Source organism: Plutella xylostella, chromosome 20 (genome assembly GCF_932276165.1).
Source record: "Plutella xylostella chromosome 20, ilPluXylo3.1, whole genome shotgun sequence".
In the NCBI taxonomy this organism is placed as follows: Eukaryota; Metazoa; Arthropoda; class Insecta; order Lepidoptera; family Plutellidae; genus Plutella; species Plutella xylostella.
The window spans coordinates 2,799,802-2,819,041 of NC_064000.1; the positions used below are offsets into that span (position 1 = coordinate 2,799,802).

Genomic DNA, 19,240 nt, shown 5'->3' on the forward strand with positions numbered 1-19,240 from the left:
TTTTGCAGGAATGCTTTCTAATATAGCAAAACTTCTATTTATATCAGAATTTGACACACCTAAACTATTTCCCACCATAATTAATATAGTAGTTTTTTCGGTGTACGACCTCTCTGAAATCAGTTGTACTATTTGTGCGAATGAAAGTTCTGGGTAACAATGATTAACAACATTTCCAGTTACATGATTACCCAACATGTGCCCGAAATCCTTGCCAAGCCTATCGGAGTATACAACTGTGCTGTAATCCTTGGCTGAACTGCTACTACTTGTATCAGTAGTAAGCCTTGTCAAGTAAGTGGGTGACATCTTAGGTAACTGCTTATTACCTACTATTCTACTAGCTGCCTGAGCATAGGTGGGTATCCTATGTAATTTATTATTGGAGGTCGGAAAAACATCTGCTGTAGCCGATTTACTCTGGATGACCCTTGAGGATGGCGTGGCCGTCGGGAGGCTGGTGGTGGCCCTCGGGAGGATGGTGGTGGTCCCCGAGAGTCTGGTGGTGATCCCCGAGAGTCCAGTGGTGGCCAACGGGATTCTGTTTGTGGCCTCCGAGGTGGTGGTGGCCCTCGGGAGGATGGTGGTGGTCCCCGAGAGTCCAGTGGTGGCCAGCGGGATGCTGTTTTTGGCCTCCGAGGTGGTGGTGGCCCTCGGGAGGATGGTGGTGGTCCCCGAGAGTCCAGTGGTGGCCAGCGGGATGCTGTTTGTGGCCTCCGAGGTGGTGGTGGTGGCCTCCGGAGATGCGGTGGTGGCTTCAGCAGGTGAAGACTTCTCCGGCAGCATCTCAACCCGAACTAAGCCCACACTACTCAGCACCAGCAGCTGGTTTTCGTATTCCAGAGTTCTCTGTTCTAGGGCAGACTTCAGTGTGGCCAGCCTAGACTGTAGCATGGCAATGTTGAACTCGCACTCCTGGTTGTTGTCTGCGAGCTTCTGGTTGTAGTCTGACATCTCTTGTTCATATTTATTCACCAGTAGTTGAAGTCTCACTCTATCCTTTGTCAATGGAAGGTGCGTCTTATGCTTTTTCAATGCTCGCTCAGACTTCCTGATATATTTCTTTATTTTAATATATTTTTTAAGCCTGTTTGCACCTGTGATATTGGTTGATTTTCTTGGAGTTGTAAGGTCTATTGTTGGCATAGGGGTGGGGTGTAGGGTGACTAATTCATCGTACAATGCCATTGTCTTATCTGTTTCCTCGCTTGCATGTGCTTCATTTATTTGCTGGATCTCTGCGTGTGCTTCAGCCAATTGCTGCTCTAGGCTATAGATCTTAGACAAGGCAGCTTCATGTAAATCCTGACACTCTTTGTATGATCTAAGTACAATCTGTAGCTCATCACATTTGCCTTGCAAGTCTTGGTATTGGATGTCCATTTCAGCTATGTCATTCTTTAAGTCCGAGTTCTTTTTTAAAAGGGAATCAAATTCCTTTTCATTGTCCTCCCGCTCTGCCATCAGTTGGCTTGAGAGGTCACGAGATGCCTTGAGATCCTCCAAAGCTGTCCTCAGCTGGATCTCCAGGTCACGGCTCTGCACCTTCCGGGTCGTCATCCTCGACATGTCTGAAACCACCCGGGGTTACCCGTTAGTATGTTGATAGGTAGAATTGAGAGGATGTTTATCCAAGATATATACAAAATAACCCTCTTTAGGTATAACTTAATCAAACCAATCAAAACTTGATATATTGTAAGTCTATGTAAAAATGATCAAAAGGTAACTTATTTGTTAGTTATCATATACAATGTAGTCATGAACACAAACTATGGGTGGGGAGGGAGTAATATGCATAATATGTTACTTAAATTAATAGGTACTCAGTGGTATTACTGTTTAACAACTTAAAAAAATCTTGTTCGAACTGTGATTTTGCTGTTTGTCGTAAATTGGTATTTAAGTCGATATATTGTTTAAGGAATGGGCTTTGTTTAAATTGAATTACTCTATGGATTTTTTTCAAAATTAGTCCTTGTGAAATACATGTTTGCAAATGAATATAATGTATAACGTATCGAAATTTGTCATACAAGTTGGGTATTAATTTTTTTGTTTTTGACCCGGGTGGAATAAAGTTTTGTGGGCAAAAGGGTAAATCGTTATGTATATTATGTAAGTTTACAGGATATTCTAAATCAACTTCCAATATGTAGCCAACATCAGAATTATGGGGGATTTTAAGAATGTCTAACTGAAGTATTTCGAGTTCTTGCATAAACTTAAAATCAGAACAAGGTAAATAATTACACATAGCGTATCCGTATAGATTATTACAATCAATGTATAAAAGAAAATTGCTTGGAATGTTTGGGTTGTAGTCAGCTAAATATTTATTATTAGCTTTAGCGTATCTGTTAGAACACAAGCAAACTCCACCACGGATACCAGTTTGTATCATTCGATATATCTCTAAGTCATGAATAAGCTCGAGCTTGATTTTTGTCTTGAGTAGCATAGCATCGAAACTTAAACTAGGTGCAGTAAGGTAAAATGCTGGGTCTAACCTATAGTTCTCCATACACGCTTTACGAAAACTTTCGAAAATATCCGCAAGCAGAAGAACATCAGACTTGAGATAAATATCCGTGTATTCACCGAGGTTGGTCAAGTTAAAGGTTTGCCAAACGTTTATAGCATGCTGATAATCACTCTCAGTAATATGTTCTCGGGTCAAGCTGCTATAAAAACATTTTCGCTCCGGTAAACTAGTCTCAGTATATGACTCCCAACCCTTAACGTGTTCGTAAGGATAAACACCCTTGCGTCGCATTAATTCGAAATGTGCTGTACTTCTAAACTTTGTCTTTAGGTGAATAAAGTCGTCTTTGTTAAGGTTGTTTACTAATTTGTCCAAACTAGTAGATAAAAAATTAAATGAGTCAACAAAACGAACCGCTATAAAATCATCATTGTTTTTAAAACATTTTGTAAAAGAAATATACTTTTCTTTATTTTTCGCGACCACTTTTATTGACCCGTTTGTTTCACCTAACTGTTTAATAAATAAATGAGAATCATATCCTGATAAATTATGAAAAAAAACTGGAACAAATTTAGGTAAAGCGAATCGAAGATTACAGTATGAATGTGCTGCGCCGCGAAATATTCCCGTCAAGTGGCAATGATCACGTACACGGTCATCTAACAGTATTCCAGAACAAATATGACAATGCTTCGCTTTATTAAATGAATCTAAATCTTTGTCAGTAAAAACCATAGGAACTTCTTTTTTCAATATTGATTTAATTCTTAATACATCCTTCTGCAAATAATCAACAAACACTTGATCACTATGAGGTCCGCGATAAGTTCTGTATCTGTTAAGATTAGAGTCATAAGAACAGACAATGTAGTACCCAAAAGCTGCAGGAACATGTTTCTGAGTTGTGACAGTTAAATTGTGCTCCTCGCTTTGTTCACAAGGTTCTTAAAACGATTCGAAATCGGCGTAAATAGTAAACGGTAAATATTGCATTCTTTCAAAATGATTAAATTGCATTAACGTACCAGGTTTAGGTAGTCGAGTGGCTACGCCATCGCAAAGATGAGATTCTAATGTTTCTTTGTTATTAAAAAATAATAAGCATTCATCGCAAAAAAATAGTTTTCCATGGTGTTTTGTAATTTGTACGGATAGCAACCGAGCTAAGTCTTTTATTAAACAATAATGGGTTTTAGTGCCGTTCTCGAAATATAACAAATTGATGTGATTACTTTTTTTCTGTTTAGTCTTGTACAAAGGCCCAACAATATACTTTCCACTTTTAATGCCATAAACATTTACACTAAAATTTTCATTGTTATTTTCGAAAGTTCTAATGTCCCTTAAAGACACAGGAAACGTCATATTTGCTGTGTTGAGAATGTCATTAAAATTGGGATAGGAAGATACTCTATCAGCATTCTTCTTTTTGGGGAATAATGCCGCCATAATACTCCAAAGAAAGCAAAAATTATCATTATTTCTAATATTAATACAAGCACGTTTATTTTTAATAAATGTTGGCAATTCTATATAATTAGAAGCACGAAGAGGGTTATATTTATTAATGTTGACTTCCAAATATTTATTACTCAAAAATGACCAACCGCTATCCCGCTCTTGAAACTCGCTTATTTTATTTAGTAATTTGTCGACAACTTTAGAGAATATTTCATTAAAATCTGTATTTTGAAAAAACACATAATTTTCCGTCGTAAATGATTTAATTTCGGTCGTTTCGTCTTTAGGCAAATAAAATCGAGCAAAAAACTCAAAATTTACTTTTAATGAATTAAAAGTAGCCAATTTAGCATCGATTACTTGTTTTACGTAATTACGCAGACTTAAGATATAGTCCCGTGGCAAAGCGTGCGTCAGCGCAGCCTCGTCACCCGACCCCTCCGCCAGCTGGTTGTTGGAAACTACTCGATATGAAGCTACACGATTCCTAAATGCACTGTTAATTTTTAAAATATTATCACTGACTTGAACAACGCAATTATTTTTATGTAAAATTGACTTAAGATGTGCGGAGAAGCCCTTACTATTGATTGTCTTGTCACAAACCTCACAGTAAATGTTTTTACTAGACATGATTGTGGTAATAAACAAAACCAAAGAAAATTACCTACCTACCTACGACAAAAAAAAACTATTATTAGTATTTTAGTTGTCTCAAGGAAAAATGTACCCTCGTGGGTAAATTTTGCCTTGGCTGATTTTAAAAATTTAAAAAGAGCCTGCAGCTCTGGCTCGGACTCGTCAACCTGATAGCGCAAGTTGACGAGCGCTTTCCAGTAGCGGTCGCGGGCGTCGAGGTGTGCGATTTCGTCCCGGTTGTACACCCGTACCTCCACAAACAGGTTGCCGGCCAGTTCTTCAGCCCTCTTTATTAGGCCTCCCGCGACGCGCCGCCACAGCACCGACTGGAGCGCAGCTGTCCTCCGTTCCGTCACAGTAGCGACGTCGTCGGACGCGTTGAAAAGGTCCGCAAACTGGAGCTTGCGAGCGCTCGGAGTCAGGGTGGCCGCAGGCTGGCTGCTTCCACGGGACGTCGACGCAGACTTTTTCTTCGTTTGGGTCGACGCCGGCGGAGCAGATTTTCGCTTACGCGATTCCTTCGGTTTTCTGAAAGAAATAATCAAATTACTATCGGATGCAACATTATGAAGCAGTTTAAACCTTATTATCTAACATAAAAAAATTATAAACCATTAAAATAAACAATACTTACGAGAGTTGTACTGTGTCCTCGTCCTCGCTGTCGAGCGTGAGCGCGGGGCTCAGGGTCGGGGCTGCGCGCCGCTGTCGCCACTGGCTCTCCGAGAGGTCGACCACGCTGCCGCCGTTGTTGAAGTCGTATACTTCAGAGTCAGACCTGCTAACAACAAACATATATATTTTAAACTTGAATGATGGAAGATAGTTAAAACTGCAGTGCTATAATATATAATAACACAATGTGTTATTTTTTATGACTGAATAAAATAGGATCATCAACCGTAATCGTTCAATGCTAGACATTACACATAAAACAATAAAATAAAACACACAGTTTATGACAATTCACTGTAGGATATAGGCCTCCTCCCGGACTGGAGGGTTGTTGCCATAGCATAGTCTCCACGCTTTGCAAGCGGGATGCAAATATCAGAGAGCACAAAAAAATATTGTGCTCTCTGATATTTTAGTTGTTAGGAGAGTCCATAACTTTTTCAGACCGCGAGACCCAACAAAGGAATTTTGGACCACATTGAATGACAGGCAAGAAAGTAGGAGCTGGGCATGGTTAGAAACATACCTATCCATAGGACTCCTGGTCGGCATGACTTATTCAATGAACAGCTTCAACTATGGTCAAAGCTTCGCTGGTGTCTGGGTATTATCAGTTGTCATCTTACTGGCCAAGCATATCCCAGGTGTTGGGGCTAACTCCACCATGGGAGTTCTCATGATCCTGGCGTTTATGTTGTTCGGTTTCTTAACGATTCCGGATATTATGAGACTGTTGCTAATGGCGGCAAAGGAGACACAGAAGTCAGTAGTGCCACCACCTTCCATTGACACATCAACCAATTATGTCATGAGCGTGGATTGGGGTATCAGATGGCGTCATTCATTGACTGGACCAGGCTTTCTGTAAGCGGTCTGGTGTTCCTAAGTCCGCTGAAAACCATTGGAGGGTTGAAGCTAGCAATGCCAAGCATTACTGTTGATGCCCTTTCACTCTGCATGAAGTAACACAAACTCATGCACGCTAGAGCCGTCCAGTTATTTTGGTGCGTTATCAGCAGGCACAACCATGCTCCAGCTGTGCAAACCTTCAACACCAACATCCTCATACCCCATTTATACTCTCGCACGAGTGGCGAGGCGAGCGACAAGGCGAGGGGCGAGGCGCGAGTGTGAACAGACGCTCGTGGCTCGCCTCCTCGATCGCCTCGCCACTCGCGGCGCTCGCGTCCGGAGCGGTTTTTGGGGCACGAGTCAAAGGAGCTCGCGTCGAGCTCGCGTCGCACGCGAGCGGGTGTTTACACTCTCGCGTCCGCTTCATTCTGGCTTCTACATCGTGCCGCGCAGGTTGTGTTCGTCGTCGTATAATTATAACGTAGTGTTTTTTCCTCAGTTGTATAATGGGTTGGTCGCAAGACGTAACATTTAATTTCATATAAGTAAATATTTCAATAAAATAATAATAATAAAAAAACACTAAAACGTAAGAAATAAAAGCAGTACTTACCTGCTTAGATATATTAGAACTGTCACATAGAATAGGTCTAAACCATGTCTAAACCTTAAATTATTTCTTACGTTTTAGTGGTTTTTTGAAGTCGTTTTTTTATCATTATTTTATTTTATTACTTATTTATACTTAGTTTAATTGCAATAATTGACAATCAAAATTAAGAAGCAAATGATACCTATAAGTCCTACTAGTCAGTAGTAAACACGAAGTAGTTGCTATATACCTACCGTTGAGGAGTTCCCTTGACTACCTTCCGTTTCCATCATCAGATCAGCTCAAGGTCACCATCATATTTTTTTTAATGTTAAAAATATAGGTAAGTACCTATGTACTTTCTAAATTTCATTAACTACAATCGGTTAATAGGTACCCAAAATGGAAATTCATAGCCTGTTTTTAACCCTTTACCCATCCTTGGAGGTGGAATCAAAATTTGAAAAAAATGGGACCACATGGGATCTCAACCCAATACATAAAAAAATAATTTTCAAAATCGGTCCATAAACGGCGAAGTAATCGGTGATCATACATAAATTCTTTATTGTTGCGGCTAAAACTTCGACGTCCTCCATCGTTGCTAGCTCAAAGACAACTGAACTCTGCACGAGAGTGTAAACACCCACTCGCGTCACACGCGAGTGGGTGTTTACATTCGCGCCTCCGCACGAGTGACGAGGCGAGCGAGGAGGCGAGGGCCGAGGCGAGAGTGTAAATGGGGTATCAGGCCTACGGGTCCCTGTCCGAAAACCATCATGAAGCCAGCTCTTGTGTTCGTGATTGTTACGGCATGTCCTCTACCTATCCATTCTCGTTTGCCAATCTTCTGCCACAAGAACCATGTCAGTGCCACAGAGGTTGTTACCATAAGTAGCCTAAACATGTTGCCGGTCCACCAGTTACAGAATATCTCGTAGGCCACCACCATCCACCAAAGGTCAGAGTAGATTGCAGCTCCCCCTTCAAATTCCTTCTCCTTCTTAGATGATTTCGTGGCAGCCACTGTTATTGCCTCTCCAGGTCCCATCCAGCTATCTATAGTTGTCCATATTGCTGGTGTGTAGCCCATTATTGTCCTTGCTACATCCCATAAGCTTGCACTGGAAACACCTAGGTTAAGCCATCTGATACCCCAATCCACGCTCATGACATAATTGGTTGATGTGTCAATGGAAGGTGGTGGCACTACTGACTTCTGTGTCTCCTTTGCCGCCATTAGCAACAGTCTCATAATATCCGGAATCGTTAAGAAACCGAACAACATAAACGCCAGGATCATGAGAACTCCCATGGTGGAGTTAGCCCCAACACCTGGGATATGCTTGGCCAGTAAGATGACAACTGATAATACCCAGACACCAGCGAAGCTTTGACCATAGTTGAAGCTGTTCATTGAATAAGTCATGCCGACCAGGAGTCCTATGGATAGGTATGTTTCTAACCATGCCCAGCTCCTACTTTCTTGCCTGTCATTCAATGTGGTCCAAAATTCCTTTGTTGGGTCTCGCGGTCTGAAAAAGTTATGGACTCTCCTAACAACCCAGTAAATCAACAGGATTATCGGTAACAATCTATTTTCAGGGTACACCAGTATGTTTACCAGGTATAACACCGGTGGAAAGACCGAACACAGAAGCCACGATATCCACGAAATTGTGACGTACGCCAGAACTAGTGATGTTGCTACCACTATATTCCTAATGTCCTCGTCTTGAATGTGGTCGTACGCTAGCTGGTAGGCGAGTAAGTTCAGTCCATTGGGCATGAAAGGCGCCATTAACCTCTCTAACCTTCTGAACTGAGTCATCATTTTACCACTATCTTCCGCTTCTTTGGCGCGTTCCTCCTTCTTTTCTTGAACCCTCTCGCGGTACTCATTAAAATCGTCGGTCGTCATCCCTTCTTCCCACTCTTCCATCTCGATGTCCTCAGATGAATCTACCCCCCTCAAAGGGGGACTCACTGAAAAACCGACATGTACTCGGTCGGAACTTCTCCAAATTTGCCTGATCCCCATCTGGCCCATTCCACCACATAGTGATCGACTGTTTGGCCAGCTGGAGTAAGCCTCTTCTCTTTGATGACCTTGGCTAAGACTATCTCCGTAAGCCCATCCCGTAAGATGGGACACCAATGGTCTTGTCCCATTACGACAGCGAGCCCTTCTATTCTATTTTATTCTATTCTCTGTGGGGGTAACAGTACCTGCACCTGGCTCTCTCGAATGGAACCTTTGTGCATATCCCCAAGGTCTAAACTGCCTTCCTAAGCTTGGACCATTTTCCCACCACGCTGGTCCACTGCGGGTTGGTGGGTTCACATAATCTAGATGTGCTAAATCTAGATATGCAGGTTTCCTCACGATGTTTTCCTTCACCGTAAGAGCGATGGTATACATTGTACTTAAATTCAGAAAAGAACTCATTGGTACATGTCAGCGCCGGGATTCGAACCCGCATCTCTGGCGTGAGAAGCGGGCGCTTACCCGACTGAGCTACCACCGCTCGGTCAGCGAGCCCTTTCTTCTTACCACTTAGATTCCCGTCAATCCACTTCGCAAGACCTGAGCAATTTTCTGTGTCATTTGGGTCCACCCTTCCGGATTTCTCGGACCTAAATATTGTGTATCTCTCTCCCTGGCCTGTGGGAATTAACTTGGTTAGCATGGTGTTGGACCACTCCGGTATGCCAAGTCATTGACCAAGTACAGGGTAACTGGTCTATCAAACGTTTCGCCTAAATCAATGTAAACTTTCTCATAGTACAAGGAACTTGGATCATAATTGAAGCCGAGAACAGGCTTAGACATCTTGCCAGCCATGATGTACTTGTCGTTACCAGTAGTCAATCCCAATCCATAAAAGTTGCCGTTATTCTCTGATGCTTCGATGGCCTGGACCAGATATTCCACATATTTCTCCTCTGTTATCAGGTTGTTTTGTCGAAGATTGCTAGCGCACGCTGAGATGCGCCAGTTATCTTTGTAACCACCGCAGTCCCTAGTTGTCTTGCCAACAACTAGTACCACTGCGATTGCCATTAAAATGCTAATTTTAATAATTTTTCTCTATTTTCTTCAAAATAAGAATATTTTAAAGCAAATCAAATTGATCCTCTTAACGTGTGTTCAGTACTTGAAACAAACTTAGATCAATCAATCTGCACTTTTATATTGATATGCAGTGGCCAAACATAATGAAAGCTGATGAAGCAGCTTTCTAGGCCCAAGCCCTTCCTTCATTGGAAGGAGACCCGTTCCCCAGCAGTAGTGTAAAAATAATGACGGAGGGATTTTTTCAAATTCAAACATCGGAAAAGCATTGCAGTCAAACACGATTAACGTCCCGGAAAACAAAAACTTACCTGGCACGGATATTTCAGCGCCACATGTTATCATAGGAGATGAAGCATTCCCTTTAAAAACCTACCTAATGAGACCATATCTTTAACCTCAACTAAGGGCCAGTTTTTTGATCCGTAGTTAACTCAACTATTGGTTAAATATCGTAACTATTAGTTAAATTTCAGCAAAATGCATTTTTTGACCCGTGGTTAGAGTAACTTATGGTCAAATATCCTCCTGTAGGTTGGCTGGAAGAAAATGCTGTTAGCATTAAGCCCACCTTTTGTGCATTTATTATATATTTGTGCAATAAAGAATTAAATAAAATAAATAAATGTCAAACCATTAGTCAAAAAAGTTAACAACCCAGAATCGGAGGGTTAAACAAGATGGCCGCTGGTTATTTGTTTACTAACAGCTGTTTGTCATTGTGACAGAAATCATTCGTAACCAAGGACTTTGTTTCGCAGCATCGAGTGATGAATTTAAACATAATTTACGTCACTTTGATGTGGAAAGTTCGTCAGGAGAAGAAGACGATGATATTATATTAGAATATATCTTAATGAGAAGACCAAAAATATTTAGGCCACGCCACCCGCCGTTAGAAACCTGGGATGATGTAGACTTTTGTCATCGTTACCGCCCATAGAACAACGCGGACTCGGGTGTACCCTCGGGAAGCGTCATAGCGATCTTTCTTGATACAAAAAAGTCTGCCAATTTTTGCGGGGGGAAATTTTACCGTTTACCATGATTATGTCTCATGGGACATATCATTATGAGTTTTAGTTCCCAGCAATAAGGGTTACGTGAAGTGACATTTAATAATGAACACATTGTCTTCATTTTTCTTGCCAATGGATGTAACAATTATCGATAAGTGTTATCGATGAATTCGAGAACATGGGTTACAAACACTAATTTCAAATTAATTAGGTATAGTTAAATTTAATTAGGAATGATTAATACACGAAGTCACCCGCTTTTCGCTGTACATTTATACTCATGTGATAGGTCGCGAGCCGTATCGCCGTTTTTGAATGAGTACAATGCACTGAAGTTGTCGAGTAAGTGGGCAACTCGACGGTCAGATGCTTTCAAGCCGCCTCTTCGGGTGGCCTCTGACTAGGCTTAACGACTGCTGCCGAAGCAGCAACCGGGACCCACAGCTTAACGTCCCGTCCGAAGCACGGAAGCGTCCAGAAAAGAACCATTTGAAATAGGTTACTCATGCTGTACCTACCAATGGCTGACCGTGTCAGTTGTTGCTTAACCTCAGTAATCAGTTACGATTACTGAAGCCAATTCGACTACGGACGCTTCCCAACTATGACCTTTTTTGTCGATTAATACATATCTGCATACCGGTACATCACTATTGCATTTTTTTGACATTGGTTGCTAGGAAACAGCTAATAACAATAAACCATGACCAAATCTGTGATCAAATCCGGAATCCGGATATTCTATGAATTGAAGCTGTCATTTTAGTATGTAAATAAATCATTTTATATGAAACGAACGCTCTGCCAACTAGATTGAGTCTAGTGAAAATTGAGACTGCAACTAGTTTTTATAAATCGGTGGGCCTTTCTGGCCTACCACCCCGCCAGAGGGGAACGTCTGCCTATTTCGTCTCCAGACCATTCATACTCAATGTTACCGCCTATCGAAGGAAACAGTGCTGTGGATTGTTACTGAAATTGGGAATGATCTTAAAACGCCCACCCTCAGGTATGTACATAGATACTTTTATAGGATTGCCTGTTTTCTGATAAATATGTAATGTAAAATTTCTAAAATGAGTTTTTATTGCAGGAATAATGCCATTACACCCCTTGAGCAAATACTGGTAACATTGCGGTTCTACGCCACAGGAACTATGCAGCAATGGTCTGGAGATCTCTTTGGAATGTCCAAATCCGCTGCATGTAAAATCATTCACTGTGTCTCCAGAATAATATGCACTAAACTCAAATACTTTATTGCAATGCCACGTACAACAGAAGAGCTTAAAAGAAGTGGAAAACTTCTATAAAATTGCAAAGTTTCCAAGTGTTGTCGGTGCAATTGACTGCACTCATATTCGCATCTTCAGTCCAGGTAATAAATACTCATGCATTTTTATTTATACATATAACATCACATACAACAATTATTTAAGCTAGATGTTGGTTTTGTTTCAGGGGGTAATAATGCAGAGCTCTATAGAAATAGGAAGGATACCTTCTCGATTAACACCCAGCCGGTGGTTGATGCTGAACTCCGAATAAGAGATTTAGTTGCAAGGTGGCCGGGCTCAGTGCATGACAGCACTATATTTAACAACAGCAGGGTGAAAGATGTCATGGAATCCCAACAGCTAGGTAGCTGCTGCCTTATGGGAAACCGTGGATATGCCCTAAAGAAATATCTCTTAACACCACTGCCGGATCCCCAGACTGCAGCTGAGAGACTCTACAATGAGAGCCAAATAAGAACGAGGAATGTGGTGGAAAGAGCATTCGGAGTGTGGAATAGAAGGTTTCCCTGCATAGGCTCACAATTAAGGGTGGCTTTAAAAAATGTACAGCCTATCATTGTTAGCACTGCAATATTGCATAATATATGCATAGAAAAAAGGGAATATCTACCAAAAGACGATGGAAATTCCATACTTCATCTTCCAATAGAAGAGCATCTAGATTTCCCGGAGACTGTCAATGAACAACAATACAGACAGCAGCTCATACAAAACTATTTTACTTCATTACTAGCCACAGAACCACGACTGTAAATAATTAAGTATATTAATAAATAATAATTAATTCATTACCTATTTTTATTGCCTATAATATTAACATATGTACAGACTTGTAATGAACTACAGCTGCACATTAGTTAGGAACCTATGATATTCTTTAGGGATATTACATATATACCTACCTACCAACCTTATTACAATAACTAACTACCTACCAACTTTATTACAAGAATTTATGAATAAAACATGTGATAAAGTCAAAGTTAATAATCAGTTTCATTACGAATGTAACTTAAAAAACTATATTAATTTAAAAAAAAACATAAATTTTACATTAAACTCTTTTTAATATTTTCTAATTGCATCTTCTTGCATTCCATCTCAATTGGATGCAACTCTTCTCGCTGCTGCATATATTTTAATGTGCCTTTCTTCCATCTGCTGCATCGCTTTTTGGTGCGCCTCCTCTTTATGCAGCATGGCTTTCTTGTGGGCCTCTTCTTTGTTCAGCAAATGTTTTTCATGCTCTTCCTTTGCATAATTGGACAAATCATGTTCTCTTATCGTTTGTTTCTGTTTTAAAAATTCAATTCTTTTATCCGTGTGGATCATAATACGCTTCCTTGTCTCCAACGGATTAAAATAAATTTTCCTTTTGTTCTGAGACACAGCTGAAAACAAGAATAAATATAAGTATGTGCCTAGACCTTCATTAAATGTATATTTAATTTACCACAAACTAATAATGTCTACTTACATAACTCTTTAGGACTGGTTTACGCAGCATAGCCTTTGGTGTTGAAGAGTCAAATACATTTGGGACTTCTGAAACAAATTGAAACCTTACATTTGCTACTAAATTTATGCATTAAAATAATTATTAGTAAGTATTTTACAAACCTATATTGTTGGGAATGTTCTCCTTACAGATTTCTTCCCAGTCTCTATCGTCCATTACTGGCATACTTTGAGATGTGCCTGATATATAATGTTTAAAAAAATATAATGGTATTACAATATATAATGGTATTACAAATTGTTTAAAAAAAATCAAGCGTTTGGCTAGCCAACTTAATAACTATGCTTACATGAATTGAAATATTTATTTAAGTATACAGGATATAAGTTATTCAAAAAATATCACTAGCCCCACACTAGGATACCCTGTGTCGTGGGTACTAGTCTCTTCCGGTATTGTGCAATATAACTACTTATAACTAAATCCAACAATCATTAAAAATGAATTACTAATTAACTCAGCAAATAGGAAGTTATACATTGTTGAACCATCAAACAATTAAACAATTAAATTAAGTTGTACAATCAAACAATTCAATAAGTGATACATAATTATAACATTTAGCATCTATGCAATGAAAATATATAGAATACATACAAACAACACCAATCAATTATATTTTAAGTATCTAACCCATGTATAGTATTTTAGTTATTTAAGTAAGAGAAATTATTATTATGATTTATTAGATTTATTTGCATGTGGTTATAAATTGTTCAGTTTTATTGCAATCGAGTGACAACAACCATCTTTTTATTTTTGCCCTGCATGGCTTACGAGGTATATACAATATATTGAGCAAGTTGTTAATTTTTGTATATATAAAGGGACCGAGAAAAGAAAAGGACCTCTGTCCAAACATGTCACGTGCCATGTGGTACGTCTTGCCGCACGTGATATTATGGCTGTAGCTAGGGCATTTTTGTGAAACCTTAATGTAGTAGAAGTTATAAACAGCTGTCTTACAGAGAGACATTCTACGTCCCTGTACATATTATCTGTCGGATATCTGTATGGTTTGCAGAATGCAATTTTAAGAACTGCACGTTGTGCTCGCTCAAGGCTCAGCAGGTGGGTTTTACATGCTGTGCCCCAGGAAACTATGCAGTAAGTGAGCACAGATTGACAGAGAGCTAAATACACCAAATTGAGTGTGGAGTTATTACTAACATGTCTAAGTCTCTTGAATACGTAAACATGGATCAAAAGTTTCAGCTTGTATTAACTCAATATTTACTTCAGCGGATTCTCTATTATTTTCTGATTCTATATTACTAATATCTGTAAAATAAAAACCACAATTAGATATAGTTTCCCTCGTTTAACCTAAACAGTTTCAATCTAGATAGATGAAGGTCAATACCCAATGCATCGCTGTCATACATCGCAGGGAGACCAAGGCTTGGCAGTGGCGTTGAAAGGGTTCTGGAGTGGCTACTACTCTGCCGACCCATAATTTTGGCTGGTGCTGGGCTGTGACTGCAAAAATATAAAGACTATTATAAGATAGACGACCTGAACAGTAGAGGTCGAGGTGCACGATGTCGTCGCGGTTGTAGACCCGTACCTGTACAAATAAGTTACCGGCCAGGTCTAATTATCATGTAAATAATTATTTATTTATGAATAAATGAGTATTTCAGTATTTCTTCAGCCCTCTTTATCAGGCCTCCCGCGCCGCCACAGCATTGACTGGAGCGCAGCTGTCCTCCGTACCGTCATAGACGCGACGTCGTCTTCCGCGCCTAACAGGAAGCCGATTCTCACTTCAATAGACAATTTCCCTATACGCTTTCAAAACATACAAGACAATTAGCTTACGGAAAAAGGCGATGGGTGGCTAAAATCTGTATTCTAGAGCTCCGTAGACTTTGAATCCGTACGGAAATTCCAATGCTATTGGAATTAAAGTTTACTCTGTGAATACTACGTTCCATTTCATCTATTATAATCCTACAACTAAATCGATATTTACGTTTTCATTTTAGTTAGTTTAGTTTTAGTTTTTTTTTTTTTTTTTTAATGCTGTTATGAAAATTTTAAAATACAATAAAATAAAAAAAACACCATTTTATGAACTAAATAACTACGTTGGTTGGAACGTATATTTGAAATTCTGTCAACGCCAATGTGTCTTCATTCTTATAAAACAACATAATTATCTTACTTTACTGTTATCAAATTAACATTAACAACAAATACAAGTGGCTTACTAAAAAAGATTTCTAACAAATGGAACCCAAAAAGGGGTTACGTATGCAACACGCAGACACGGAGGTTGGTGGGACAATATGACGCTATATAACGCATTTCGTTCTACGTAGATTAACAGCCGTGAACGAGTATATGTGTTCTGTGATTCACCAATTTACCAGCAGAATATTTAAGGAAAATAGTGAAGTGGTATTTCAATTATCAAAACAAAATGTCAACAAAATTGACACAGACATGCGACAGCGAACGAATACGTCAACTTTTTGGTCGCCTTTTGAAAGTCGAATGGTATAGACCGTTCGTCTCGAGAGCCAGCAAAGGCGGTCAGAAAGTAGTAGAGAATTTGCGCATACGCCTTTGCCAGAATACATAAAAGTAGTTTTTGATAGAAAAAAGACGTAGACGTATACTTTTTGTCGTGGACGTTTTCAGAGTCGAATTGGTGAGAATTGGGTCCCAGGTCCGCAATCAGGAGCTTGCGAGCGCTCGGAGTCGGGGTGACCGCAGGCTGGTGCTTCCACGGGACGTCGACGGCACCGCTGCGGACTTCTTGACTTTTGGTTGGGTCGGCGCCATTATGCCGCCGCATTATGCGCCGGTTATGAACACTTTATTTTACACATAAAAACAAAACAATATACTCGTAGTTCTGTCTTGGTTGGTGGGGTGGTTCTTCAAAGGGTTGTTAGGTCAAGGGTTGCACGGAGGTCTGACGGCGTTCCTTCTGGATCCCGTTACCAGTAGTACTGATCTCGTGGAAGCTCGATACAACGACTGTAAACCCGTAGAACCGTGGATGGTTAGTCGGCGGTTCGAAGTCCGCCTTCCATGGGTTGCCGATGATGGTCCTCGAAGTAGAAGAGTGCAGGCAGGGGTGAAGCACTTAGTTTACCAACGACGGTTTGGAGTCAAACTCAAAATTTGGTGAAACTTTTATTCAAGCAGAACACAATAACATACGGTACCGAGTTCAGTATGAGAATGGACGCTCTGGCTACGGTCGGGGTATTTATACATTGCAAATAGACTTGTTCTCTTATCGGAACATGGTGGTGATTATTACTTATTCCACGAAAAGACGTAAAATATTTTTCTCGACTTGGGTAATAAAAATCCTAGTTACATATTCGTAGTTCCTGCTTTATACAAACATAGTCGAAATTATTTAAATACTGTTTTGTGCATGTGCCAAAATGTCTAATAAAATATTAAATTAATGGATAAATAATTGAGATTTGATCACACTTAATTCAGCTGCGATATGTGTCAAATTAAATTTTATAATTCATTGCTAAAATATTATAATAATCTTGAATGTGTTTTAGGGCTGTCTTATTATAATTGTTATAATTAATGTTGAATTTATGATAATTATATAATGAAATCTATTTGGGGATTGCTCCCATATAACTCCTACCCCTTTAAGTTGGAATTATACAAAAAATTGTATTAAGTAATATGATTTTTTATAATTTCAATTACAAGATTAAAATATTCATTATACAATAAAAGTGTTTCCTACTTTGAAAATGAAAAATTCATACCCTGTTTTTACCCTTTTACCCAACCATAGAGGTCAGATAAAATTCTGAAAAAAAAAATGGGACCACCTGGGAGCTCAACCCAATACAACAAAAAAAGAATTTTCAAAATCGGTTCATAAACGGTGGAGCAATCAGGGAACATACATAAAAAAAAAAAATATCCCGACGAATAGAACCTCCTCCTTTTTTTGAAGTCAGTTAAAAAGCGGATTTTCTGCCAACTTTTCTAGGGCCCATTCACTGAAAATTCGACGTTGTAAAATAAAAAAAATAAAAATTTGCTGCGAACGTCGACGAATCGACATTTCACGGTCTTCGGCAACACTCTCAGAAACAGACGCAATATTCTCTTCTGTACACACTGTACGCATTCGTGTGGTTGGTTTAATGTCCAATAAAGTAAACTGAGTGCGAAACTTGGTCCCAATCGCATTAATTGTTTGCTCACTTGGTCGATTATGTAGACCATAAATCGGGCGTAAAGCGCGAAACACATTTCGAACCGAACACTGATTTTGGTAATATAATTCAATGATTTGCAAGCGTTGCTCGTTAGCAGGGGGAGGTCACTGCCTTAATGGCTGAACTTTTAGTAGAAGGTAGCGCCATCTCTTTATATTACTCTTATTACCAAAAAAGATGTAAGATGGCGTTATGAACAAGACCATAGAACAATAACAAGACACATAGATAAGTAGTATTTGAATGTCAACATTGTCATGATCTATGGCTATTATGAAGAAATTGCGTGTCAGTGTCAGTTCAGTTGTCTTACAACGTCTCGCAAAGTCGCAAATAACATTTTTGTAATAAAAGCCTATACTCTCGGTATACTTATCGTTATTTATAAATTTTATATACCTACAAATAAAAATAAACATGGTGTGTTAAGAAAAAGCATCTTTATCCGCAAAAAGTGTTTTTATGAAATTCTTGTGACCTGACAGATTCCATATAGATTCAGGTTCCATGTGGTTCCACGGCACTGGCAAAGAGCTATCGACATCTTCATATCCGCTGAAGATTAAAATACTATGTGTACCAAACTGATAAATGTCGTCAAAGATTTGCCTCGCGAGGATAAATGATGCACTATTGGACGAAATGACTTTATCACCACAAGTGACAAGATTTGCTTCTCTTGGGAAACATAAACAAGCAAAACATGAAGTGGTTTTCATGGTGAAAGGAATAAAAAAGGAATACTCACACCCACTCGCATATTATTTTACAAGTAACATGAACAAAACTGAACTGAAACATTGTTATATGCGAGGTAATAAAGAATTATATAATAATTTGTTTTTTATTTATTGTTGCATGTAGGTAGGTACATAAATAGATTGAACTTACATTTAGCTAATAAATGTAATAACTGTTGTGTGGTGTAACTACGTTAAGGCAAATATGTCTTATATCTTACATGTCTTATATGGGTTGGGCCGTCGCAGCCGTGGCAGACGGTCGTGTTTTGAGCAAGCTCCGCTGCTCGTACGCAGCCGGCCGCGATCGCGTCACTACCTACCCTCAATATTTTTTTATTGTGATTTAATGTGAAATTTAAATGTTATCACTAAAGTTCATTATACCATAATACTATAGTGCTTATAAACTGTAAATAGTCGCGCCACGCGCGGCACCCGGGCAATATGGACCCTTACGAAGTGAAAATAGACGATATGCTAATATGCGAAGTGATGTGCTGTGGGAATAAATTAGTCGTTACACTCGATGAAACGACTCGTGACAATCAATATCCACTTAAAAAAGTGAAGTGTGAAATTTGTAAATCATGTAAAGTGATCAAAACATTCATAAAATGCCAAGCTATAACCGAGCGCGAAACAGAAAAGTTTAAATTCC

At 39.4% G+C, this 19,240-nt stretch overlaps 3 protein-coding genes and 1 long non-coding RNA gene across 6 annotated transcripts; 1 reads left to right on the plus strand and 3 right to left on the minus strand.

Moving 5' to 3' along the window:
• Positions 1-415: 415 nt before the first annotated feature.
• Positions 416-1,569, minus strand: LOC125490057. The gene is made up of 2 exons (XM_048628074.1): positions 715-1,569; positions 416-499 (listed from the first exon to the last, which is right to left on the minus strand). The coding sequence occupies exons 1-2, from the start codon at positions 1,567-1,569 to the stop codon at positions 416-418; spliced, it is 939 nt and encodes a 312-aa protein (XP_048484031.1).
• A 270-nt stretch (positions 1,570-1,839) lies between these two features.
• On the minus strand, positions 1,840-5,607 carry LOC105385363. 2 transcript variants are annotated; one of them, XM_048628118.1, is made up of 2 exons: positions 5,223-5,607; positions 1,840-5,116 (listed from the first exon to the last, which is right to left on the minus strand). In XM_048628118.1, exon 2 carries the CDS (start codon positions 4,580-4,582, stop codon positions 3,434-3,436), a length of 1,149 nt encoding a protein of 382 aa, XP_048484075.1. In that variant the 5' UTR covers positions 4,583-5,116; positions 5,223-5,607; the 3' UTR covers positions 1,840-3,433. The 2 variants fall into 2 exon arrangements, with proteins under 2 accessions (XP_048484075.1, XP_048484076.1); XM_048628119.1 differs by having other exon boundaries at positions 5,223-5,604.
• A 6,126-nt stretch (positions 5,608-11,733) lies between these two features.
• LOC125490075 lies at positions 11,734-12,888 on the plus strand. The gene is made up of 2 exons (XR_007267419.1): positions 11,734-11,811; positions 11,896-12,888. It is a non-coding gene; the product is annotated as an uncharacterized LOC125490075 (long non-coding RNA).
• A 213-nt stretch (positions 12,889-13,101) lies between these two features.
• LOC119691633 lies at positions 13,102-15,595 on the minus strand. 2 transcript variants are annotated; one of them, XR_007267417.1, is made up of 5 exons: positions 14,983-15,595; positions 14,790-14,900; positions 13,721-13,798; positions 13,578-13,645; positions 13,102-13,491 (listed from the first exon to the last, which is right to left on the minus strand). XR_007267417.1 is itself a non-coding variant. In XM_048628123.1 (5 exons), the coding sequence occupies exons 1-5, from the start codon at positions 15,071-15,073 to the stop codon at positions 13,429-13,431; spliced, it is 384 nt and encodes a 127-aa protein (XP_048484080.1). In that variant the 5' UTR covers positions 15,074-15,595; the 3' UTR covers positions 13,102-13,428. The 2 variants fall into 2 exon arrangements, 1 of the variants encoding a protein (XP_048484080.1); XM_048628123.1 differs by having other exon boundaries at positions 14,817-14,900.
• Positions 15,596-19,240: the final 3,645 nt, after the last annotated feature.

What these genes read in the sequence shown, in the direction of transcription:
- LOC125490057 (XM_048628074.1), bottom strand. Translation starts at nt 1,569, where the DNA reads ATGTCGAGGATGACGACCCGGAAGGTGCAGAGCCGTGACCTGGAGATC. An exon ending in CCACCACCACCACCTCGGAG is followed by an intron (nt 500 to 714) that starts GCCACAAACAGC and finishes GATCACCACCAG; the next exon opens with ACTCTCGGGGACCACCACCA.
- LOC105385363 (XM_048628118.1), bottom strand. Translation starts at nt 4,582, where the DNA reads ATGTCTAGTAAAAACATTTACTGTGAGGTTTGTGACAAGACAATCAAT.
- LOC119691633 (XM_048628123.1), bottom strand. Translation starts at nt 15,073, where the DNA reads ATGGGTCGGCAGAGTAGTAGCCACTCCAGAACCCTTTCAACGCCACTG. An exon ending in GAACATTCCCAACAATATAG is followed by an intron (nt 13,646 to 13,720) that starts GTTTGTAAAATA and finishes AATTTGTTTCAG; the next exon opens with AAGTCCCAAATGTATTTGAC. An exon ending in AACCAGTCCTAAAGAGTTAT is followed by an intron (nt 13,492 to 13,577) that starts GTAAGTAGACAT and finishes TCTTGTTTTCAG; the next exon opens with CTGTGTCTCAGAACAAAAGG.